This window comes from Salmo salar, chromosome ssa14, assembly GCF_905237065.1.
Source record: "Salmo salar chromosome ssa14, Ssal_v3.1, whole genome shotgun sequence".
NCBI lineage: Eukaryota > Metazoa > Chordata > Actinopteri > Salmoniformes > Salmonidae > Salmo > Salmo salar.
Window position 1 is genome coordinate 19,602,139 of NC_059455.1, and position 21,518 is coordinate 19,623,656.

Below are 21,518 nucleotides of genomic sequence, written 5' to 3' on the forward strand. Positions count from 1 at the left end.
AGGGAGTACCAGATCAATGTGGAGCTACATGCAGGGAGTACCAGATCAATGTGGAGCTATATACAGGGAGTACCAGATCAATGTGGAGCTATATACAGGGAGTACCAGATCAATGTGGAGCTATATACAGGGAGTACCAGATCAATGTGGAGCTACATACAGGGAGTACCAGATCAATGTGGAGCTACATACAGGGAGTACCAGATCAATGTGGAGCTACATACAGGGAGTACCAGTACCAGATCAATGTGGAGCTACATACAGGTTGTACCAGTACCAGATCAATGTGGAGCTACATACAGGTTGTACCAGTACCAGATCACTGTGGAGCTACATACAGGGAGTACCAGTACCAGATCACTGTGAAGCTATATACAGGGAGTACCAGATCAATGTGGAGCTATATACAGGGAGTACCAGTACCAGATCAATGTTTAGCTATATACAGGGAGTACCAGTACCAGATTAATGTGGAGGGGTATGAGATATTTGAGGTAGATATGTACATGAAGGCAGGGTAAAGTGATTGGCCACTGGGTGCTTCCTGACAACTGTGGGGTAACAGACTGAACAATGAATTGAATACCATCCTCATACTACTGAAGCGATGTAATGGTAATTTGGCAACTGACTCAAAGCAAGGCTTAACTACGACACAAAGAGCATACAATCTGAGGGAATAAAACGGCACAATTTATTTCACAAGCTGTTGTTCCTTATACATAGCTCTCACTCGCACAACACCGCTGTCAGCAAAAACTGTTTAATGTTGAGTTTTATGTACTAGTAGCGCTCTTACAATATTAGCTAGGTAAAAAAATGCACATTTTTACTAAAGCTATTGCACAGTTGATTTCTGTTGCTAAATTTGTATGATGTAATGAGGGATCCGTCCCAAACGGCACATTACTTATTTCGTAGTGCACTATTTCTGACCAGGCCCCATAGGGCTCATGTCAAAAGTAGTGCACTGTAAAGGGAATAGGGTGCCCTTTGGAACACAAGACCAGATTTACATTATGAGGGAGAAAACCATGAGATTGAAATGTAAATCATCAAATAATAACAAAACTATTAAGGTGATGATAAACATGGTCAATTAGCTAAGCATGGGGGCTCAGAATGTGTGATTAAGGTGTTCAGGTAGCCGAAGTGCCAGTCTGTGTGCCATCATGCAAAGTCATTGTAACAAATGCCAAACGAGCAGTGGAGTTGGCAAGAACACAAACAGATCTGGGATGTGGCTAGAGTTCAGGTGCAATCAAATCCAGTTCTGTAGATAGACTGTCTGCAAATAAGAAAATACTGGAAAACCACTTTAAAAATGACACATTCACAGGCCAGCGAGGCCACACGTTTGATATTTTTGCCATTCAAACAAATCTGTTTCACTTCAATCAGGGATGATGACAATCCTGGACGGCTACGGTCCAAGAGGCACCTCTTATTTTACCAACCCATTTAACAGCCTACTATAATCACTGAATAAATGCATCTAGTACTACATCACGTGGTAGTCATGCATAGGACTGCACAACAAAATATGCAGTAGCTAGCTTGAGTGCCAGTCTGTTTGTGCCATAATGCCAACTCCTTGTCACTCATTGAGGGGATTTGATTCATCTGGCCGGGCAGGCGTTTTGGCGGTTTGCACCGGCGAAAGTTCATTGCATTCGTTTTGGAGCCAGGTGGCGTGTTCAAAGCCCAAGGCGAAGTCGGCTCAAAACAAAAGTGACGTAACTAAGCACGTGGAGTGATGATTCTGTTTTCACATGCAAAAGTGATTGCTTTTGATAAACGCTTTAAAAAAAAAAATGTAAAAAATAAAATCAGCCCTTCTAATGAAAACTAGTCTGAAAATTCTAACATTTTATAGAAAAGAGATGTTGACAACATGACCAAGTGGCGCAGATTACTGTTTGATTTGACAAGGGTGCTCCTCCCCCACCGCTTTTGCCCTTTCACATCATGGGCCATAGACCGGTAACCCACGGCTCAGCAAAATGGAATCCACCCGCTGTCATGTTGTTTGGCTTGATAATGACCAATGGCGTTGGCAAGATCACAAACAGATCTGGGAGCAGGCTAGCCGTCGCCCACTAAGACATCCCGGATGTAAATGATACGTGAGAATTACAACTAAATCAGTATTTGAGATTTATGCAAACCCCAACAGATTAAAGCAACAATACTTCAGTCAATGAAACCTAAGAGATCCAACTGATTTGACTGCACAGGATGAAGAACTAGTAGAATTGAAAAGAGCACCTCATAACATTAAAAAGGTTATTAAAATCTGCAGCAGTAATACACCATTAAGCCAAATGGGCCACTTTGAATATATCGGAATATATTACATTTAATTTGCACCAGATGTGAGATTTATTGTGAAAGGAAATTTATGCTCATTTTAAACCGTGGGCTTCTTCTACACTTGGCTTCATGGCTTTTTCAGACATGTTACGATAACTATTCAATATGGGATATAAGATGTTCAATGGGCCTGTTACTGTATCAATATTAATGAGCATCATTTTGTTATATATTGGCAAAACACAAAGTATATCTAAAAGTCTCTACAGAAGCCTTTACTACTGCAATAAAACTGCCATGTCTCATGTACTGAGATACATAGATCCTTTTTTAGCATTTGTCTGGGGAAGAGCAGGAATTTAGTCAACTGTGCTGCCTGCCAAGTGACTCCTGCAGACAATTACGCTCCAAATGTTTTAGAGGTCAACATCGACTCTTCATCTAAAAACAAAAACAGACAGGTACTTTGTGACATCACACTATCCCCCCCCAAAACACATCACAACAATCTCTTCTTCTAGTTTTCTATGCAGTTTGTTGTTTTGGAAGCAGACATTAACGCCATGATCACTGACCACACAAGCATGTTACAGCTATTGCATTCGAATGCTCTTAACGAGAATCCACTTAGGCAAGTACCACGTGGTAACAAACAGGACTGGTCTATGTATCCATGTAACAGGTTTTCAATACTGACTAATGGCACTGCTAAAATATTTGAAGATACACTTTACCAATGAATATTGCTCGTAAACTCTATATCTAACGGTAAACTCTATATCTAAACAGCAATTTCAGAACATCTTACTTTCTAACACTCATTTATGAATATTACACACAAATGAAGTGCCTATTGAAATGAAGGCGATCAACCTCAACCCCCAAAACATGGATTGTTTGCACGTTATTCCAATGGTACAACATATTGTGCCAGAGTAGGCTTCTTAACATTCTGTACAAAAGCTGCAATGGGAATTTAGCTAAAAAGTGTTACACAACAAAATAAACTAACAGCTTTTGGTTTTAAAAGGCGCATGACAGAGCCACAAGAACTCGCTGTACTGTAGCCTCATTGTATTGTATGAAGCAGAGCTCAGTTAATCAGCAGTAGACTGTCATGGACCTGTAGACTTCAAGGTGTGGCTCTGCCAAAATGACAGCTATATAGCTTGGCTTGCTGTACATCTGAGCAGGTTAGATAGGTAGAAAGCAGATGTGTGGCATTTCAGAACACAAGTCTCCATGAAATGCTGATCATCATCATATTGTAAGGATAGACCATCTACGTGGGACAGACTTGTTCTGAACTGAAAATTAGGCTCACTACATTTACCCCCCCCCCCATACCTCCTTTTTGAAACTGTGCTCTTTATCTTCAGCAGCAATTTGATGAATAAACAGATCAAAACAAGCCCAACAACAAAGCAGAGTAGTCCTTCACATTTTCTGTACATGGGCAAGATTGAAATCCACCACACACATTGTCACATGTATGTAGTATGGGATGTATATTCAGACCATGTGTGGGGGGGGGGGGGTCCTCGATCGATCTTCTCCCCTCCCTGCCTGAGGGTCAGGGTATGTGACTGATCTGACCAAGGATCAGCTCTTAAGATGGGCTCAATTAGCAGATGGGTCAGGCGGGTGGCTCAGAGCTGACTCTGGACCTGTTTTTAAATTTGCACACAAGAAAAATAATGACATTTAGGTAATTTAGCAGACGCTTTTACGTACAGCGACTTAGTTACAGAGAATTAAAAGACAAAAGTACATGTGCAGTGAAGGGTAAAACAAATAACTAAAATATGCTTCTAAAGCCCCTCCCCTTTCAGATATTTATAGAAAAAAATAAAGGCTAGTAATGTCCAAAAAATGATAATGAATAGTTGCGAATAACACTCGGGAGTGGTTTCCCGGAAACAGATTTAGCCTAGTCCGGGACTATAAAGCAATTTCTATGGAGACTCTCCATTGAGTCTAGGACCAGGCTTAATCTGTGCCCGGAAAACCGTCCCTGAAAGAGGAAACCAAAAGAAAACATAGGATAAAAGTAAATGAGGGAAAACTAACCTGTCCTGGCTGGGCTCACTTCTCCTGCAGCAGCACGGGTATGTTGATGTTCCATCCGATGGCCTGCCGGTCGAAGCCACAGCTGAACAGGTTACAAGAAGAGTTATCCTCACACCAGGCTGAGCAGCACACCATGCGCCGGTGGCCCTGGGAATAATAACAATACATTTCATTTATATAACACACACTTTTCATTGAAAAACCATCACAAGAAACACAACTCTGTGAAGCAACAGTAACATTAGTACCACTACCTAACCTGACTGATTATATACACAGAGTACAAAACATTAAGGACACATGCTCTTTCCATGACAGACTGAGCAGATGAAAGCTACGATCCCGTATTGACGCCACTTGTTAAATCCACTTCAAATCAGTGTAGATGAAGGGGAGGCAACTAGTTAAAGAAGGATTTTTAAGCCTTGATAAATTGAGACATGGATTGTGTGTGCCAACACAAAAGACTGAAATGCCTTGAACGGGGTATGGTAGTAGGTGCCAGACATCAGTTTTTGTGTCAAGAACTACAACGCTGCTGGGTTTTTCACGCTCAACAGTTTCCCGTATGTATTAAGAATGGTCCACCACCAAAAGGACATCCAGCCAACTTGACACAACTGTGGGAAGCATTGGAGTCAACATGGGCCAGCATCCCTGTGGAACACTTTTGAAACCTTGTAAAGTCAATGCTCTGACGAATTGAGGCTGTTCTGAGGGCAAAAGGGGGGAGGGTGCAGCTCAATATTAGGAAGGTGTTTCTAATGTTTTGTACATTCAGTCTATATATAGAATGGTTTATTTCAAATTCGACATTAGAAAGTATCAATGGCAGCCGATGCTGCACAAGAAAATAGTAAACACAATAAAAAGTAAATCCATATCCTTTGGAAAACCATCAGGGCTAAGGGTAAGACAGAAGTGGCAGTCCATATCTCACTGGTTGAGCAGCCTAGTCATGACTGGTACTGGTTGAGCAGCCTAGTCATGACTGGTACTGGTTGAGCAGCCTAGTCATGACTGGTACTGGTTGAGCAGCCTAGTCATGACTGGTACTGGTTGAGCAGCCTAGTCATGAGAGGTAATATGGAAAAAGGTTGTGATTACAGTCCAGTGTTAGCCCCACTGTTTGGTGCTGGTTACCTGTCTGTTGCTGCGTGGGAGTCGAGCCAGCCGCACTCCTGACATGTCAAACAGCCGGACTTGACGATTGTCGTGAGGAAGAGCAATGATTCTTTGGTTCACTGACACACTTATCCTGTGAGGGGTTAAACATATAATCCATGAATTACATTTTCTAACAACATTGATTCTTAACATCCCTCTTAAAATCAATACTTTATTAGTACGACACGCTTATCCTGTAAAAAGTTCAAAGTACAGTAAACAATGAGGCTTTAAAATCACCCCTTTTTAATGTATATTTTAATCCCAGCTCTTTCTTTTTCTCAATCACACACATACTCTACCTAATAAGAGGTTTCCAGAATAAATTGTGTGATACAGTTCCCTCTCACCTATTGACGGCAGAGTCTGTGCGGATGGTAGCTATGGGTGACCTCATGTTCTTGAGGTCCCAGACCTTGACGGTGCGGTCGTCACTCCCAGACACCACGTTGTCCCCCACAGTGAACACAGCTGACGTCACCGTGCTGGACACATACGACATGGTGGAAAATAGTAATTAACCCGCTTTTCTTGCGGTTTGGGCCAGGTTGCTGTAAATCACTTAGGTGATAACTGTTGCTGTAAAAAGAGCTTTATGAACCAGCGAAACACTGATGTTGTCCTTTCCAGGAAGCATAACAAGCAGCATTCTAGGGACCAATGCCTTATTAGCAGGACTGTACATTTGCAGTCAAATAAATACCTAGATATTTACAACACACATGATGTCTGGGTGGGAAAATGGCGAGGCCTGAAGGTCACCAGCTCCTTCATTCTCTTGACTGACTCATGTACCAGAGTATAATTTGTTCTGGATGCTATTGGCTGATTAGCTGTGCCCTCACCCGCTACCGTGGGCAGACCAAATCTAGCCCCTGTAATCTAAATGGACACACGGCTTATTAATGCTAATTGATGGATAATTAATGCCACATTACGGGTGGCGATATGCTTTCTGCATGAATTTTGTAGGGGTGCTACTGACTGTGTGTCCCTGGATAGAGTGGATGGAGGGGATCACTGAAGTCACACAGATGGAAAGTGTGTGTGTGAGACTCACTCAGTGTGTCCCTGGAACACGTTGACAGAGTGGATGGAGGGGTCTCTGAAGTCCCACAGACGGAAGGTGGTGTCTCTGGACGAGGTGACCACCAGACGCTGGGTGGGGTGGGTGCAGCAGTGGGTCAGCTCCTGGTCGTGGCCTGGGGACACAGACACAGCTCGGAGGTAAGGCAGAGTCACTTGGAATAGGACATAGAGTCTAGAACAGTTACATAACCCTCATAATGGGCATTCACTGGCAACGTAATCCAAAACAGCCCTTATGACACATAACCAATGCAATGCCCACTCTACATACACAGAAACAACACATTAAGGTTTTTCTGTTTAGTTTTTACAGTGTGTGTGTTTCTCCTTCATGTGGTGTTATTCCTCTACGTTGATGTTGTAATGTATGAAAAGTGGGGGGGAAATGGACATACCAGTGAGTGAGTGGACGAGCTCGGAGGTCTCCACGTCGTACAGGTTGGCAGCCCGGTCCCAAGAGGCTGTGACCACCTGCTTGCCCCCCACCAGCCAGTCTGCAGCAATGACCACCCCCTGGTGGCTCCTGAGGGTAGTGGAAGACACGCGGATGGAGGGACACTCGTTAGGGCCGTCACCGTCCCCGTCAGCCTCGTCCTTATCTGAGAAGTCTATGTCGTCGTCACAGGGTGTCTGCTGTGAAAACAGAGACAGACATCACACACACAAACACACCAGCATATAGGACCTAGATATCTGTAGATGCAGTGGGTTATAAGAGACATGGTTTTGAGAAGCTTACACTGATGTCGGCTACAGGCTGTGGGGTTGGCAGCTGCACCGTGTACCTCCAGATATGGGCTGTCTGGTCACCAGACGCTGTGGACAGAGCAGAGATAAGAGGCCTCAAAAACACCTCCCCACACCTCAAACCAATAGACATCTGAACATACATTGGACTCAAATGTGTTTTTCAGACAATTGTGGCCATTCAGCAAGAGATCCTTACCTGTAAGAGCCATCTGCTCCGTGGGATGGAACTTGATAGAGTTAACTGCAAAGACAAAAACAATGTTTTTGATGAATAGCTTCCACAATAACACTTTGGGCCTGTCCCAAAAAGCACCCTATTCCCTACACAATGCACTACTTTTAACCAGGGCCCCACAGTGCCATTTAGGACGCACCCTATGAATAATTTAGGACGAATAAATTCCTTCATACACATTGCATGGATCAGAAAGAAGAGAACATTTTACCTGATCCTGCATGACCTAGATACTTCAGGAGGCATTTCCCAGTCTCGATGCTCCATAGCATAGCACTGTGATCTGTATGGAGAGATGTGGTGTACACACATTCAGCATTCAGGCCACACCACCTTCATACATCACTGTAATCATTGTTTACGTCCAAAATGGCAGCCTATTCCCTACACCTACAAAGTGCGCGAAACAGGGACTATCGTGCCATTTGGGATTTAACTCACGAGTCATTCAGTTCACTCTACGTTCATAGTGTAATCATTGCCAAATTACATTTGCCCCCTCTTAGCACAATAAGCACTCCGGTCTGAAAGCAATCCCTAATTACCAGATCTTATGATTGCTTTATCACAACCTTAACACGCACCTGTTGACAGTTAAATTAATTGAATATCAAAGTCTGCAGTGCATTTTAAAGAGCCATCAGGCTGAACATTACAGACGACCAGTTTAAAATGTGACTCACTAACACAATTGTTTGTCTTGGGCCAAGAGGAAAATAAGGCCAGTAGTCAAGACATTGGGATGCAGGGGAGTCATGCACCCCAAAAATCTGAGGGGAAATCTGAGGAGGCAAAGTACGCACGGATGGCTGGGGGGTGGTCCAAAAGTTGGAGCTTTGCATTTTTCAAACACCTGAAACTGATTTTTCCTGCAATCTAGAGCCATAATCATTGTCTTTACTTCAGTACATTTAGTAATTGCTTACTTTTCTAAAAGTTGACCAACCTTGCCAGCAGGCATGCCAGCTAAGACAGTTAGACAAGCTACTCTAACTTGATTGACAGCCTGAAAAGGCTTGGTAGCCAGTTATGAGGTTGGGAACCTATCTAGCTGGCTAAAGACAACTTCATACAATTGGTAGGTGGCTAGTAGTATACTACAGAAAGAACAAATAAAAAAATGTATATTAAAACGAACAACAGGCCAGATCTGAGGGGGCGCATTCCCCTGTGCCCCCCATGGGCATGACGCCTGTTAGGATGTTCTCTAGCCATGGGTGAAAAACTACGGTAACCTCTCAAAATGTCCAGGTTTTTCAGAAGTCCTGGTGGGAGGATTCTAGATTTCCTACTAATTACCTCCCAATTCCAGGAATCCTACAACCGGGATTTCTGGAAAACCAGGAAATTTGGGGAAAGTTACTGGAATTTTGCAAACCTATCAGGAGGGCATTGGAATGTACTGTAGCTGCCTACCTGCTGATGCTGTGCCCAGCACCACGGGCTGTGTCCTGGTGACACTCAGGTCCCATATGCCATCCCTGTGGCCTACATACTCCTTGACCAGCTGGCACACGGCTCTGGATGTGGTGGCTTTAAAACTGGAGACGATCTGAAGGGCAGGCAGCAGAGACAAGGGATGGTGTTTACACACAGCTGATTGAATGAAGAGGAGGAAGCATAACGGAAGCAGGGGTGGAAGCAGGGAGGGACAGCAGCCCTGGGTGGGTGGGTGGGTGGTGGTCATAGGGTCATTAGGGCTCCAGACAGTCAGCATGATACCTCTGCAATAGCTAAGAAGCTTGGGTTGCTTTACACTGCATCCCATATGGCACCCTATTCCGTGGTATAAAGTAGTGCACTAAATAGGGAAAAGGGTGCCATTTGGAACACAACCGTCATTATTTATTCACATCACCTTAGTATCATGTTGGACACAACAATTATTATGCTGCATTAATCAAAACTGATTTTAAATGCAAAGCTGTGAAAGAAAGAGGGAATAAAGAATATATGAACCTATATAAGGTTAAATAAAACAAAAATACTTTAAATAATAATAGTCAAATGATTATCATCAGTCAGTATCCATGTTTACATCTAAAATGGAGATAAAACAAGTTGGACTTCTTGGAGGGGCAGGTGTTTGAAACAAACCACTAAATAAGTTCCCACTGTAAAAGCAAGAGGGGACAAATAAGCAGGTCAGATATCTCACCAAAATAATTCAACAACATTCAAAAATAGGGTTGCAGAATTACAGTAAATTTCCAAAAATTCCCAGGTTTTCCAAAATTCCCAGTTGGAAGACTCCCAGAATCAGGAGGGAATAAGCAGGAATTACAAAATCCTACTACCGGATTTTTTGGAAAACCATTGCAACCAAATACAAAAAATATTAAATCATAGTTCAGAAAAATATGGAAATTAAAGTGGATGGAAAAAAATCAACACCATGTATAAACTTATAGTAAACATATAGGCCTAGTTAAAGCATAATAACACCATGGAAGACTAAAATGCTATCCACAACTTTGATGAGTTGCAGTTTATTTTCAGTGAGCCAGGGGTTGGTTGGTTGTAAGCACAGAGCAGGCCTGCAGCAGCAGCCTATCCACACACAACAGCAGCAGCTCTGGATCTCTCTGGGCAGCACAGATAAAACATCTGCAGATTCAGTATCTGAGGGTGTGTCTAAATGGCACCCTATATGATGCACTTATTTTAACCAGAACCATCTGGGACACAGCCTGAGGCTGTGGTGCGAGATGCATGCACCGACGCAATAAAATAATTACTATCAAATCATTTCAGAAAAAAATTCAGGAATGACATAGATAGAATTTAATGGTTTTCTAAATGTTACCAGGTCTGATTTAATACAGTGTCCTATGAAAGACAAAGAGCCACATTAAGTTTAAAGTGTGCATAGACTGTGGTATAAGATAAATGAAGAGCTATCAACAGGAAGTAGTAAATGATGGCCACACGAGAGATGGCAGGGTTAGGGTTGCAAAGGGTCGGAAGTGTTCCGGAAATTTTCCATGGGGAGTTAAGCCCTGGAATTTGGGGAATTTTGCTTAAAAAAAATTGCTTATAAACAGTGAACCTTTTTTGTGCAATACAAATAAGGCAATTCTAGGTCTTGTGGCATATTTTGGTTAAACTATCCCCAATTCAAAGGAATTGCAACGCACAGTGCACTCTTACATCACATGTACAGCTGATTCTCAAGATCGTGCACACTAATGAGATGCTATTGAGCCCACAATACTACACTGAGCCAAGGTGGGGCGAAAATATTTTATATATGTTGATGAATGTCTTGATCGAGCTGTGTATGCAACTGGTTCACCTCTGATGCTCACAGGCAATGTGTATTGGAAGAGAATTCTGAATGTTCTTCGCCCAGCATACACCCCTCCAACCAGACATGCTTTATCTACTCATTTGCTGGATGTAGAGTTCAAGTGAAGGTCAAACAAATCACAGAGAAAGCAGACTGTATTGCAATCATCTCTGATGGGTGGTCGAATGTTCGTGGGTAAGGAATAATTAACTACATCATCTCCACTCCTCAAGCAGTATTCTACAAGAACACAGACACAAGGGACAACAGACACACTGGTCTCTACATTGCAGATGAGCTGAAGGCAGTCATCAATGACCTTGGACCACAGAAGGTATTTGCACAGGTGACAGACAATGCTGCGAAGGCTGCTTGGTCTAAAGTGGAGGAGTCCTACCCTCACATCACGCCCATTGGCTGTGCTGCTCATGCATTGAATCTGCTCCTCAAGGACATCAGGCACTGAAAACAATGGATACACTCTACAAGAGAGCCAAGGAAATGGTTAGGTATGTGAAGGGTCATCAAGTTATAGCAGCAATCTACCTCACCAAGCAAAGTGAGAAGAATAAGAGCACCACATTGAAGCTGCCCAGCAACACCCGTTGGGGTGGTGTTGTCATCATGTTTGACAGTCTCCTGGAGGGGAAGGAGTATCTCCAATAAATGGCCATATCACAGTCTGCCAATATGGACAGCCCCATCAAGAGGATCCTCCAGGATGATGTATTTTGGGAGAGAGTGGTAAGCAGCCTGAAACCTATAGCAATTGTCACTGCACGGATTGAGGGAGACAAAGACATCCTGTCTGATGTTCAGACTCTGCTTGCAGATGTAAGAGAAGCAATCCATACGGCCCTGCCCACTTCAATGTTGCTCCAAGCAGAGGAAACTGCAGTTGTGAAATACATCAAAAAGCATGAAGACTCCTGCCTGAAGCTCATACACGCCGCAGCGTACATGTTGGACCACAAGTATGCTGGCAAGAACATCCTGTCTGGTGCAGAGATCAACAAGGCCTATGGTGTCATCACTAACGTGTCTCACCGCCTTGGCCTGGATGAGGGTAAGGTTCTTGGCAGTCTGGCGAAGTACACTTCCAAGCAAGGGCTTTGGGATGGAGATGCAATATGGCAGTCGTGCCAACATATCTCATCAGCCACTTGGTGGAAGGGACTTTGTGGATCTTTCCCCTGTTGCCTCCATCATCCTCCAAATCCCACCAACATCAGCCGCCTCAGAGCGCAACTGGTCCTTGTTTGGGAACACAGACACACCGAAGCACGCAACAGGCTGACCAAGGGTTGAAAAATTGGTGGCCATCCGGGCAAATTTTGGGCTTTTTGAGCCTGACAACGAGCCATCCTCAACAAGGTTGGAAAGTGACAGTGAAGAAGAGGCCTCAGTCTGATGTTCAGGAGGTGGACATTGAGGAGGTCCAGGGAGAAGACATGGAAGCCTGAGAGGAAGACAACTAAAGCTTTAGTTTCTAGACTATCATTTTACAGATGTATGTTGAAAACGTTTTTTGGGAGATGCGATGGATCATTGGGGATCATTCAATATTCCCTTTCTTTTGTTGTTCAGTGAAATCATCCCATGTGAAGAGTCAACTCATTTAATTAAAGTTATATTGATAACTAAATTGTTTTCTTTATTTATATTGGAAGGATTTAAATCATTCGCAATTATGTCTACTTATAATAAGGTTAAAGGTTTACGTTTGTCTCCATATGATATAGTAAATATAACCAATACAAAAAAGATCTACATTTAAATGGTATTAATATTAATTTGCATATATTTCCATTAATTCCCATATATTCCCACGGAAAGTTTCCACCTCTGAATATTCCCCAAAATGTGCAACCCTAACTGGCGTAACATGCTACATTTAACCAATAGGCAACAGGAAGTGTGTTAGATAACACAAAGCTGGTTAAATATCTAATGCACCCAGCAGTTTGTGGGATAAAGCCTATTCTGACAGTGCATGGTCTGCAATGTGCACATCAAATTGTTGCTCGTTTTACATCAGTGAACATCAGCATTTCAAGAAAGGATTACTGTTTGCTTGAAGTCTTCAAGTGCTATTTCTGAAAATTATATACACTACCTTTCAAGTTTGGGGTCACTTAGAAATGTCCTTGTTTTCCATGAAAACATACATGAAATGAGTTGCTAAATGAATAGGAAATATAGTCAAGACGTTGACAAGGTTATAAATAGTTTTCAATTGAAATAATAATTGTGTCCTTCAAACTTTGCTTTCGTCAAAGAATCATCCATTTGCAGCAATTACAGCCTTGCAGACCTTTGGCATTCTAGTTGTCAATTTGTTGACGAAATCTGGAGAGATTTCACCCCATGCTTCCTGAAGCACCTCCCACAAGTTGGATTGGCTTGATGGGCATTTCTTACGTACCATACAGTCAAGCTGCTCCCACAACAGCTCAATAGGGTTGAGATCCGGTGACCCTGCTGGCCACTCCATTATAGACAGAATACTAGCTGACTGCTTCTTCCCTAAATAGTTCTTGCATAGTTTGGAGCTGTGCTTTGGGTGATTGTCCTGTTGTAGGAGGAAATTGGCTCCAATTAAGCGCTGTCCACAGGGTATGGCATGGCATTGCAAAATGGAGTGATAGCCTTCCTTCGTCAAGATCCCTTTTACCCTGTACAAATCTCCCACTTTACCACCACCAAAGTACCCCCAGACCATCACATTTCCTCCACCATGCTTGACAGATGGCGTCAAGCACTCCAGCATCTTTTCATTTTTTCTGCGTCTCACAAATGTTCTTCTTTGTGATCTGAACACCTCAAACATAGATTTGTCTGTCCAAACACTAACTTACTTGTCTTCTTGCTCAGTTGTGCACCAGGGCCTCTCACTTATCTTTCTATTCTGGTTAGAGCCAGTTTGTGCTGTTCTGTGGAGGGAGTAGTACACAGCGTTGTACAAGATCTTCAGTTTCTTGGCAATTTCTCGCATGGTATAGCCTTCATTTCTCAGAACAAGAATAGACTGACGAGTTTCAGAAGAAAGTGATTTGTTTCTGGCCATTTTTAGCCTGTAATCGAACCCACAAATGCTGATGCTCCAAATACTCAACTAGTCTAAAGAAGGCCAGTTTTATTGTTTCTTTAATCAGAACAACAGCTTTCAGCTGTGCTAACATAATTGCAAAATGGTTTTCTAATGATCAATTAGCCTTTTAAAATGATAACCTTGGATTAGCTAACACAACGTGCCATTGGAACACAGTAGTGATGGTTGCTAATAATGGGCCTCTGTACGCCTATGTAGATATTCCACTAAAAAGCAGCCGTTTCCAGCAACAATAGTCATTTACAACATTAACAATGTCTACACTGTTTTTCTGATCAATTTCATGTTATTTTAAATGGACAGAAAATGTGCTTTTCTTTTTAAAACAAGGACATTTCTAAGTGACCCCAACCTTTTGAGCGGTAGCATAGATCATTAAGTTAACAGTGAATGGAAGTATGAAAAGAAGCATACATTGAACAGAGCAAGGAATTATCCTAAGTTATTGTTAGCAATGTGTGTTAATAGGGTATTTCCTTATGATAAGATTGTTTTTTTTAGCTGCGGTCAGAGTCACACAAAGGGTTGATGTTCAATGAGGTAAAACCAAGCTCATCCCAGACCACCACACTGTTGCCATGATAGCAGCTACTTCGAAGAAGAGTCTACTTGCAGTAACTGTGATATGGTGTTGTTTTTTTCCTACTAAATGACTAAAATGTAAAGATAGAAAGAGCACAACGTCATCAGTCATTGCACTGACTCCCTCTGTGAAACAAAGGAAAGCCCACAACTGCCAATTCAACTCAAACCATTGTCATTAAGACATTGAAGCTCAAGGTATTTCACAGAGATCTTGTCAGCCCTTTGGCCTAAGTGCGTGACAGCCTGGAAATCCAATGTGCTTCTATTCTAGTGAGTGCAGAACAACAAAAAAAAAGTTTGTACGGTAAATTGCTTAGAAAGCTTTTGTTAGTAAGAGATATCAATTAGTGTCTTTAATATGTCTCACTGTAAATGAGTCTATAAAACAACAAGTCATACATTTCAATCACCAAGTGTCTTGGAGATGGTGCATCAGCCCCATGGCTGGGCTGCTCATGCATAATGGTGGGGGGACACGGGGGAAATGAAGAACCTGTTACCCATGAGTCTCCACCCCACAACTCCACAATGTTCCCCACATTGAAGGTGGGAAGAGGTCCACCACCTACTTTGCCATGGAAAGAATGTGAGCGCTATGGCACAGGTGAAAAATAGAAATAGATTTACCGCTGACCATACGACCACTTTCATATCTTTTTCAATGAACATTTAGTACAAACGGAAACCAACTGTATTTTAATGAATATACCCATAGATACATTTCCTAAAAAATTAATACAATTTTGGTATAAGATTGTGTTTTTTTTATGGAACAGTGGACTGTGTCCCTTCTAAGTCATCCCTTCGCTGATATTATAATAATTGCAAACAAACTAGGTTGTAAGTTACTGAACAATATTATTTTTTAAATGACTTATCAGGCAAGTCAGAGAAAGATAAGAGCTTTTACCTTGCTTGTAGATGCCTTATAAGTTGTCTTCAGTTTTTGAGAAAGTTGACTTGTGCTATGACTTGCTGTGAGTTAAGAGGAGAGAGCACATTATGAGAACAGAATAAGAAGCTAGTGAAGTCTCTAATCAACCTATTGTGGATCTATGTCATTTATCCCATTTGGCATTAAGACCCTTTACAGCAGTATTAACATGTGTTGAACAGAAATAATGCTAAACTATCTAACATGTCAAACAAAATTCTGCTGTCTCAAACCTTTCGCTTTAAGTGCCCCCTTAGTCAAGTCTCCCCCGTCGATGGTTTGTCCTTCAGCTGTCAAACGATCGTTCAGGGTTTCAATCTCTCTACGCACTGCAAATGAATAGAAATCACATTGAGGAATACTGACAGCAATGGGATTATCAAGCAGATTTCACATATGGTTACTGCTGTACACAGGGTGAAATCATATTAAGTGACATCCACTCCAATGATGGTTATGCACATTCACATTTAGGAATGTTATCAACCAATGTGTGTGCTGTACTTACACTCAATGTTTTCAATGTAGAGGTTTTCAAACTCCCTCTCAATCTGGCCAAAGAGGTCCAAAAGATTGCTCCTCAAAGACAATGGTAGTTTGGAATCCTGCAGATGCATCAATTGGGATATTAAGATTTTAGGGGAGAATAGGGAAGAGATAACAGAATAATTCACCCTTTGGTTTATAATGAGACCATGAACACAAACCCAAAAAGGGTGGGCCTGGTCCTAGAGCAATAATAGCAAACTATTTAGCATAAAATTCCTGCTAGGACACTGAAAAATGAATCATTTACTAGTGCTAAGGGAACTGTAACCCAATAGGAAACGAGGCTATTAATACAACCAAACATTCAAGGGTGAAGACAGGGAAGCTAACACCGACAACTAAATATCAACTGTGTTACCACTACACAAGGACAATAAGTGTTGAGACAAAATGGTCCCCGACTCTCTGTGTTACAAACCAGATGGAAAAATCTACCCAAGTCATTCCTTTTAACATAGAAATGCTTATTCTACTAGAGCACTGATGTGAGCTGAATGGCCTAGTGCCACAAGAGCACAGTCTGTCCAGGGTCAAACACATACAGGCCCTTTGTACCCTTGCTTGCAGGTCAGTAGAGATGCTCTTCGCATTCATAGGCTAACAGTAACAAGTCATGATGCAGCTGGAGAAAGGATAAGTACCAGTACACCACAATGCACAAATTAACAGCAAAGCAGGCTGGGGTGGTGTAGTTTAAAGAGTAGGCTATCGCGAAGGGGGGAATTTGATGGAACCTGTATAGCATAGAGATTTGCAATACTGAAACAGATTTTCTGGATAGCAGCACAGGGCATGTTGAATCAAGCTTCCTGTGGATTTAATAGAGCTGAGATATTTGGCAAGGGGAAAGGAAATGCATTGTGTGTGAACGAACCTAGGAAGAGAAAACACTAGAACATTACAACTAAACTATTTAGTACGCTATTGAGAAGGTACTCTACATTCTGACAGTGTTTCTAAACACCCAACTTACCTCAGGTTTCAAATAGTGATGCAGATTATCAGCAGACTTAGACTACTCAAAGTAGCCAGAGTAAAAACAAAAAAGTTGGATTAAGTGCTTTGCCCAGTGTCCCGAATAATTTAAGAGTACATGTGTATTGTTGCTCTGAAGTAACAATACATGCTACCACCATAATAGCAGAGAAGACCTGAAAACATACTCTATGAAAAAGGCATACTCAAAAAGACAAGTGGCATTCTACAGTGATCCCTTTCTCAGTAAACTGTTCAATTGGCATCCCCTTATTTACCAGACATAGAATTTATCTTAATCTGTTTGTAAAAAAATGTAGCGGAGAAAACCTAGCTAACACAGTGTGATGCAAGTACAGGAACTAAGATCATTGAATGAACAATAACTAAATTAACTAACTACTTGGATTACAACAACTGTCTACTAAGTATATTTATTTAATCTCATGTAACTTAGTCCATAACTACAAAATGCTCCTCCACGGGGGACCAGTATGCGGGGGACCAGTACGAAAACAAATGTATGAAATGCATTCACTACTGTAAGTCGCTCTGGATAAGAGCGTCTGCTAAATGACTAAAATGTAAAATGTAAACTGAATATATTATGTTCTTCTAACTGCATCCATATACTTTATTTCACATGATTGATTTAACTAAGTGATGTTAAACTAGATTAGCTTGAGTCCATTTGTGTCAAATGGACTGGGAGAGAAGCGCCTGCATCGATTCTAATGGTTGAACAGCACCTCCCATTCTCATGCTCTCTAAACTGATGGATCACAGTGTAATTGGCTTAGGTCTACTTAACTAGTGAGCCTAACGGTGCAAACCACAGTGCTATAAGTGCACCCAAGGTAAGAAACTAACAAACAACCACATACACTTGTGGATTTCCTCATTCTATACCATTTCTGCAATCATACAATTATCCTGCCTTGTGTTCAGATAGGAAAATATTTCTCAAGTTATAGTGACAACATTCAGCTGGACAAAAGCTCCACTTGTTCTCAGGCTCTCCCCAGCCCAGTCCACACCTGTCCCTCCAACATCTCCCTCTGTAAACCTGTGCGCTCCTGCTCGGTGCTGTTGGTCCGACGGATGGACAGGCTGTGGGACTTGCGCTTCTGCTTGGCCTGGCGGGAGGATGCACTGCTTCCACTTTCGACAGGCATCCCTCCTCATAGACCCCCAACTTTCCTATGTGAAACTGTAAAGGAGGAAGCAGAGTACATGATTAGAATGATTAGCTATATTAGTCTGAAGCTATTCCTTTAAAGTCTTTACACAAGGCCCGAGCCATACTTACTAAGAAATAGTAAGTGTCTTTCTGAGTCAGTATGGACAAATATTGTGGCATATTCTGTCACCTCCTTCTCTCTGGTATGGCTACACAAGACCCCATGTTGGGCGGTGGTAGGTGGTGGTGTTCAGGTACACAAATACCACAACATGCTGACAGACAGTATTGCTCACTTTCTCCTTTACATCTGAATAGCTCCCAGGGGAACCAAGACATTGTTATTAATTTAGGGACATCTTGACAACTCTGAGTATGTCTGACATTCATGCATGTCAGTCATCATAAAACAGACGTAATATCTGAAATTATAAATTAACTTCATGTTAATATGATATGTCAGCATGACAAGCTTGGTATCATTTTGCCCTTGGAAGGAGTGTGAAGGACTGATGTCATCAAAGAAAACGTTCAACGAATGTGAAACAATACATAACTACTAATTACTGCAAGCTAACAACTACTGTTGTAGGCACCATCACTGTCAAGCCATCCTGCCTGATCCCTAACGTCAGTTAGTTGGCTAGCTAACCAAACTAGCTAACTAACGACGATAGCTGTCAAACATATCTAGCTAGTTAACCAATGCTAATTACCAAAGCTGGCAAAAAATATATATTGATATTACTTTAGTGACAGGACGAGGTATGTGAACTAACAAGCTAGCTACTTGTTTTGCACAAACTATACACACAAATTGTCAAGAAAACAAAATAGGCAAGGAGGTACCAGGCCAGCTATTACAAAGCTAACTAACGTTAGCTAAGGTAGATAGTCACTGAGCATGTGTAGCTAACAAACTAGCTACATTTACGTAACGAGCTGGCTAACTCGCTAGGATAGAAACGTGAGCATACTTACATACAATACTAGAAATCCAGGTATTTGTTCCAAGTTGCTCTGAAATTTATTCTGCGACAGACCATTTTGCCATTTTCTAAATGAAAAGTAACGTTACTGGGATCCTTGTTGACTTCTCCCCACCAAAGATGGTGGATAAATTAAGATCACCCAGACCATTTACCGTTGAAAACAAATGTTCAGTTCCGGTCAACTTAACTGGGTGTGTCTCCCATAGACGCCAATGCAATCCAACGGTGTCTGGCCTTCACTGATCCCCATTGAAACAGAACCGAAACCTAAACACAAACAAACACAAAACAGCAAGTGGGGTGTCTCGCTTCCTCTCCCGTCTCTGTCAAACAGATAGCTAGCCAGCAGCTTGACAGGCGTCTAGTTACCACAGCCACAAAGTCATAGACCATGCCTATTTCCACTATTTAAATTCTTAAAATGTGATTTTAACCTAACCCATACTGATAACCTTATGCCTAACCTTACATTAAAACGAAAAAGCTATTTTTTGTTTTCATGAATTATTACGATATTTTGACTTTGTGGCTATGCTATCTAGTGGAAAGCTGATTTGGTTTGACTGGCCCTCAGACAGGAAGACGAAGAGCGAGGCCCAACAAACGCGGAAAATCTGTCTCCCTCCAGCTGGTGGCGTTGTTTCGCCCAACAAGCAAGGTGTTTTTGTGTGGAAGTCAATGAGTGTCTTATTTGCTACGTGAGATTTATTTAACCGAATATAAATTGTGTAATGCTTAAATTGTTACGAGTGTACTGATATAAGTAGGACCACGTGACATCCTGGCAAATGTAAGAAAATACATTTTATATCGGTGTTTTCTCGAGATGGCTATGCATATTTATAGATTGACGCTGGTAGCATAGCATCTCTCTCCATTGAATACAGGCAGTTGAAGTTGAACAACCCTCATCGAATATTCAAAATAGATTACAATAATGAGATGTATCCACCAATTCAAAGAAAGCATAGGCGGGAGCAAGACAGCTGTACCACTTTGTGGACAACGACTCCCACTGTTAGGGCAAAGACATGTATCTTGTCAGTATATCCATAATCTTTGCTGGCCTTCTTGTTTCATCCAGGCCACCAAAGTAAATTATGCGTAATTCCGGGTGCCATTCTCCATTCTAGCAGAGGAAGAGGCAAAGCGAGAGGTTTCACTCCCGTCAAAATCTGTCCAAAATAAGCACAGTGGGTTTCTATGGGCTTATTTTGAACCCCCATTGTGGTAGTTATATTACGCTGGCCCGGGTTGAACTGGGCTGTGACCCATCACATCATCTGGCCAAAGGGGAAAGAAGAAGCAACCTTCTCAAATGGAACAGGAATCTGCGCTGCTCGATTATGTTGTCAACAAGGCAGCATGGTGCATCGTCCAGAAACATCTATTTTCCATACAATAAATGTTTGAAATTTCAAATTACTTTTCATTGGGAAGGCAGATATTGTTTTTATTTGTGCTGAGGGATTAACCGAAATGTTGATTATTTTTCTGTTTTTAAACAACTAATCGACAGGTGTCAATTGGGAGATAAATCAGATCATGCCCGAACTGTGTGACTTAGTAGGAAAATATAAAGGCAACAACTTCAAAGATTTTACTGAGTTACAGTTCATATAAGGAAATCAGTCAATTCTATGGATTTCACAACTGGGAATCCAGATATGCATCTGTTGGTCACAGATACTTAAAAAAAAGTTAAGGACGTGGATCAGAAAACCAGCCAATAGCTGGTGTGACCACCATTTGCCTCATGCAGCGAGACACATCTCCTTCGCATAGAGTTGATCAGGCTGTTGATTGTGGCCTGTGGAATGTTGTCCCACTCCTCTTCAATGGCTGTGCAAAGTTTCTGGATATTGGCGGGAACTGGAACACGCTGTCACACACGTTGATTCAGAGCATCCCAAACATGCTCAGTGGGTGACATGTATGGTGAGTATGCAGACCATGGTTGAACTGGGTAATCTTCAACTTCCAGGAATTGTGTACAGATCCTTGTGACATGGGGCCATGCATTATCATGCTGAAACACGAGGCGATGACAGCAAATGAATGGCATGACAATGCGCCTCAGGACCTCATCACTGTATGTCTGCACTCAAATTGCCATCGATAAAATGCAATTGTGTTTGTTGTCCGGAGCTTATGCCTGCCCATACCATAACCGCACTGCCACCATGGGGCACTCTGTTCACAACTTTGACATCAGCAAACCGCTCGCCCACACGACACCATACAGGTGGTCTGCAGTTGTGAGGTCGGTTGGAAGTAA

At 42.0% G+C, this 21,518-nt stretch overlaps 1 protein-coding gene across 4 annotated transcripts; it reads right to left on the minus strand.

The window, feature by feature from the left end:
* Positions 1-672: 672 nt before the first annotated feature.
* Positions 673-19,563, minus strand: LOC106568828 (WD repeat-containing protein 37). Of its 4 annotated transcripts, none has more exons than XM_045694039.1 (16): positions 19,230-19,563; positions 18,106-18,278; positions 17,067-17,108; positions 16,053-16,149; positions 15,778-15,873; positions 15,521-15,585; positions 9,041-9,176; positions 7,836-7,907; positions 7,586-7,630; positions 7,379-7,455; positions 7,035-7,269; positions 6,611-6,752; positions 5,901-6,035; positions 5,527-5,641; positions 4,384-4,530; positions 673-3,980 (listed from the first exon to the last, which is right to left on the minus strand). In XM_045694039.1, the coding sequence occupies exons 2-15, from the start codon at positions 18,241-18,243 to the stop codon at positions 4,399-4,401; spliced, it is 1,527 nt and encodes a 508-aa protein (XP_045549995.1). In that variant the 5' UTR covers positions 18,244-18,278; positions 19,230-19,563; the 3' UTR covers positions 673-3,980; positions 4,384-4,398. The 4 variants fall into 4 exon arrangements, with proteins under 4 accessions (XP_045549995.1, XP_045549994.1, XP_013995004.2 ...); XM_045694038.1 differs by having other exon boundaries at positions 7,035-7,272; positions 19,230-19,561; XM_014139529.2 differs by lacking the exon at positions 17,067-17,108 and having other exon boundaries at positions 19,230-19,561.
* Between the last annotated feature and the right edge of the window lie 1,955 nt (positions 19,564-21,518).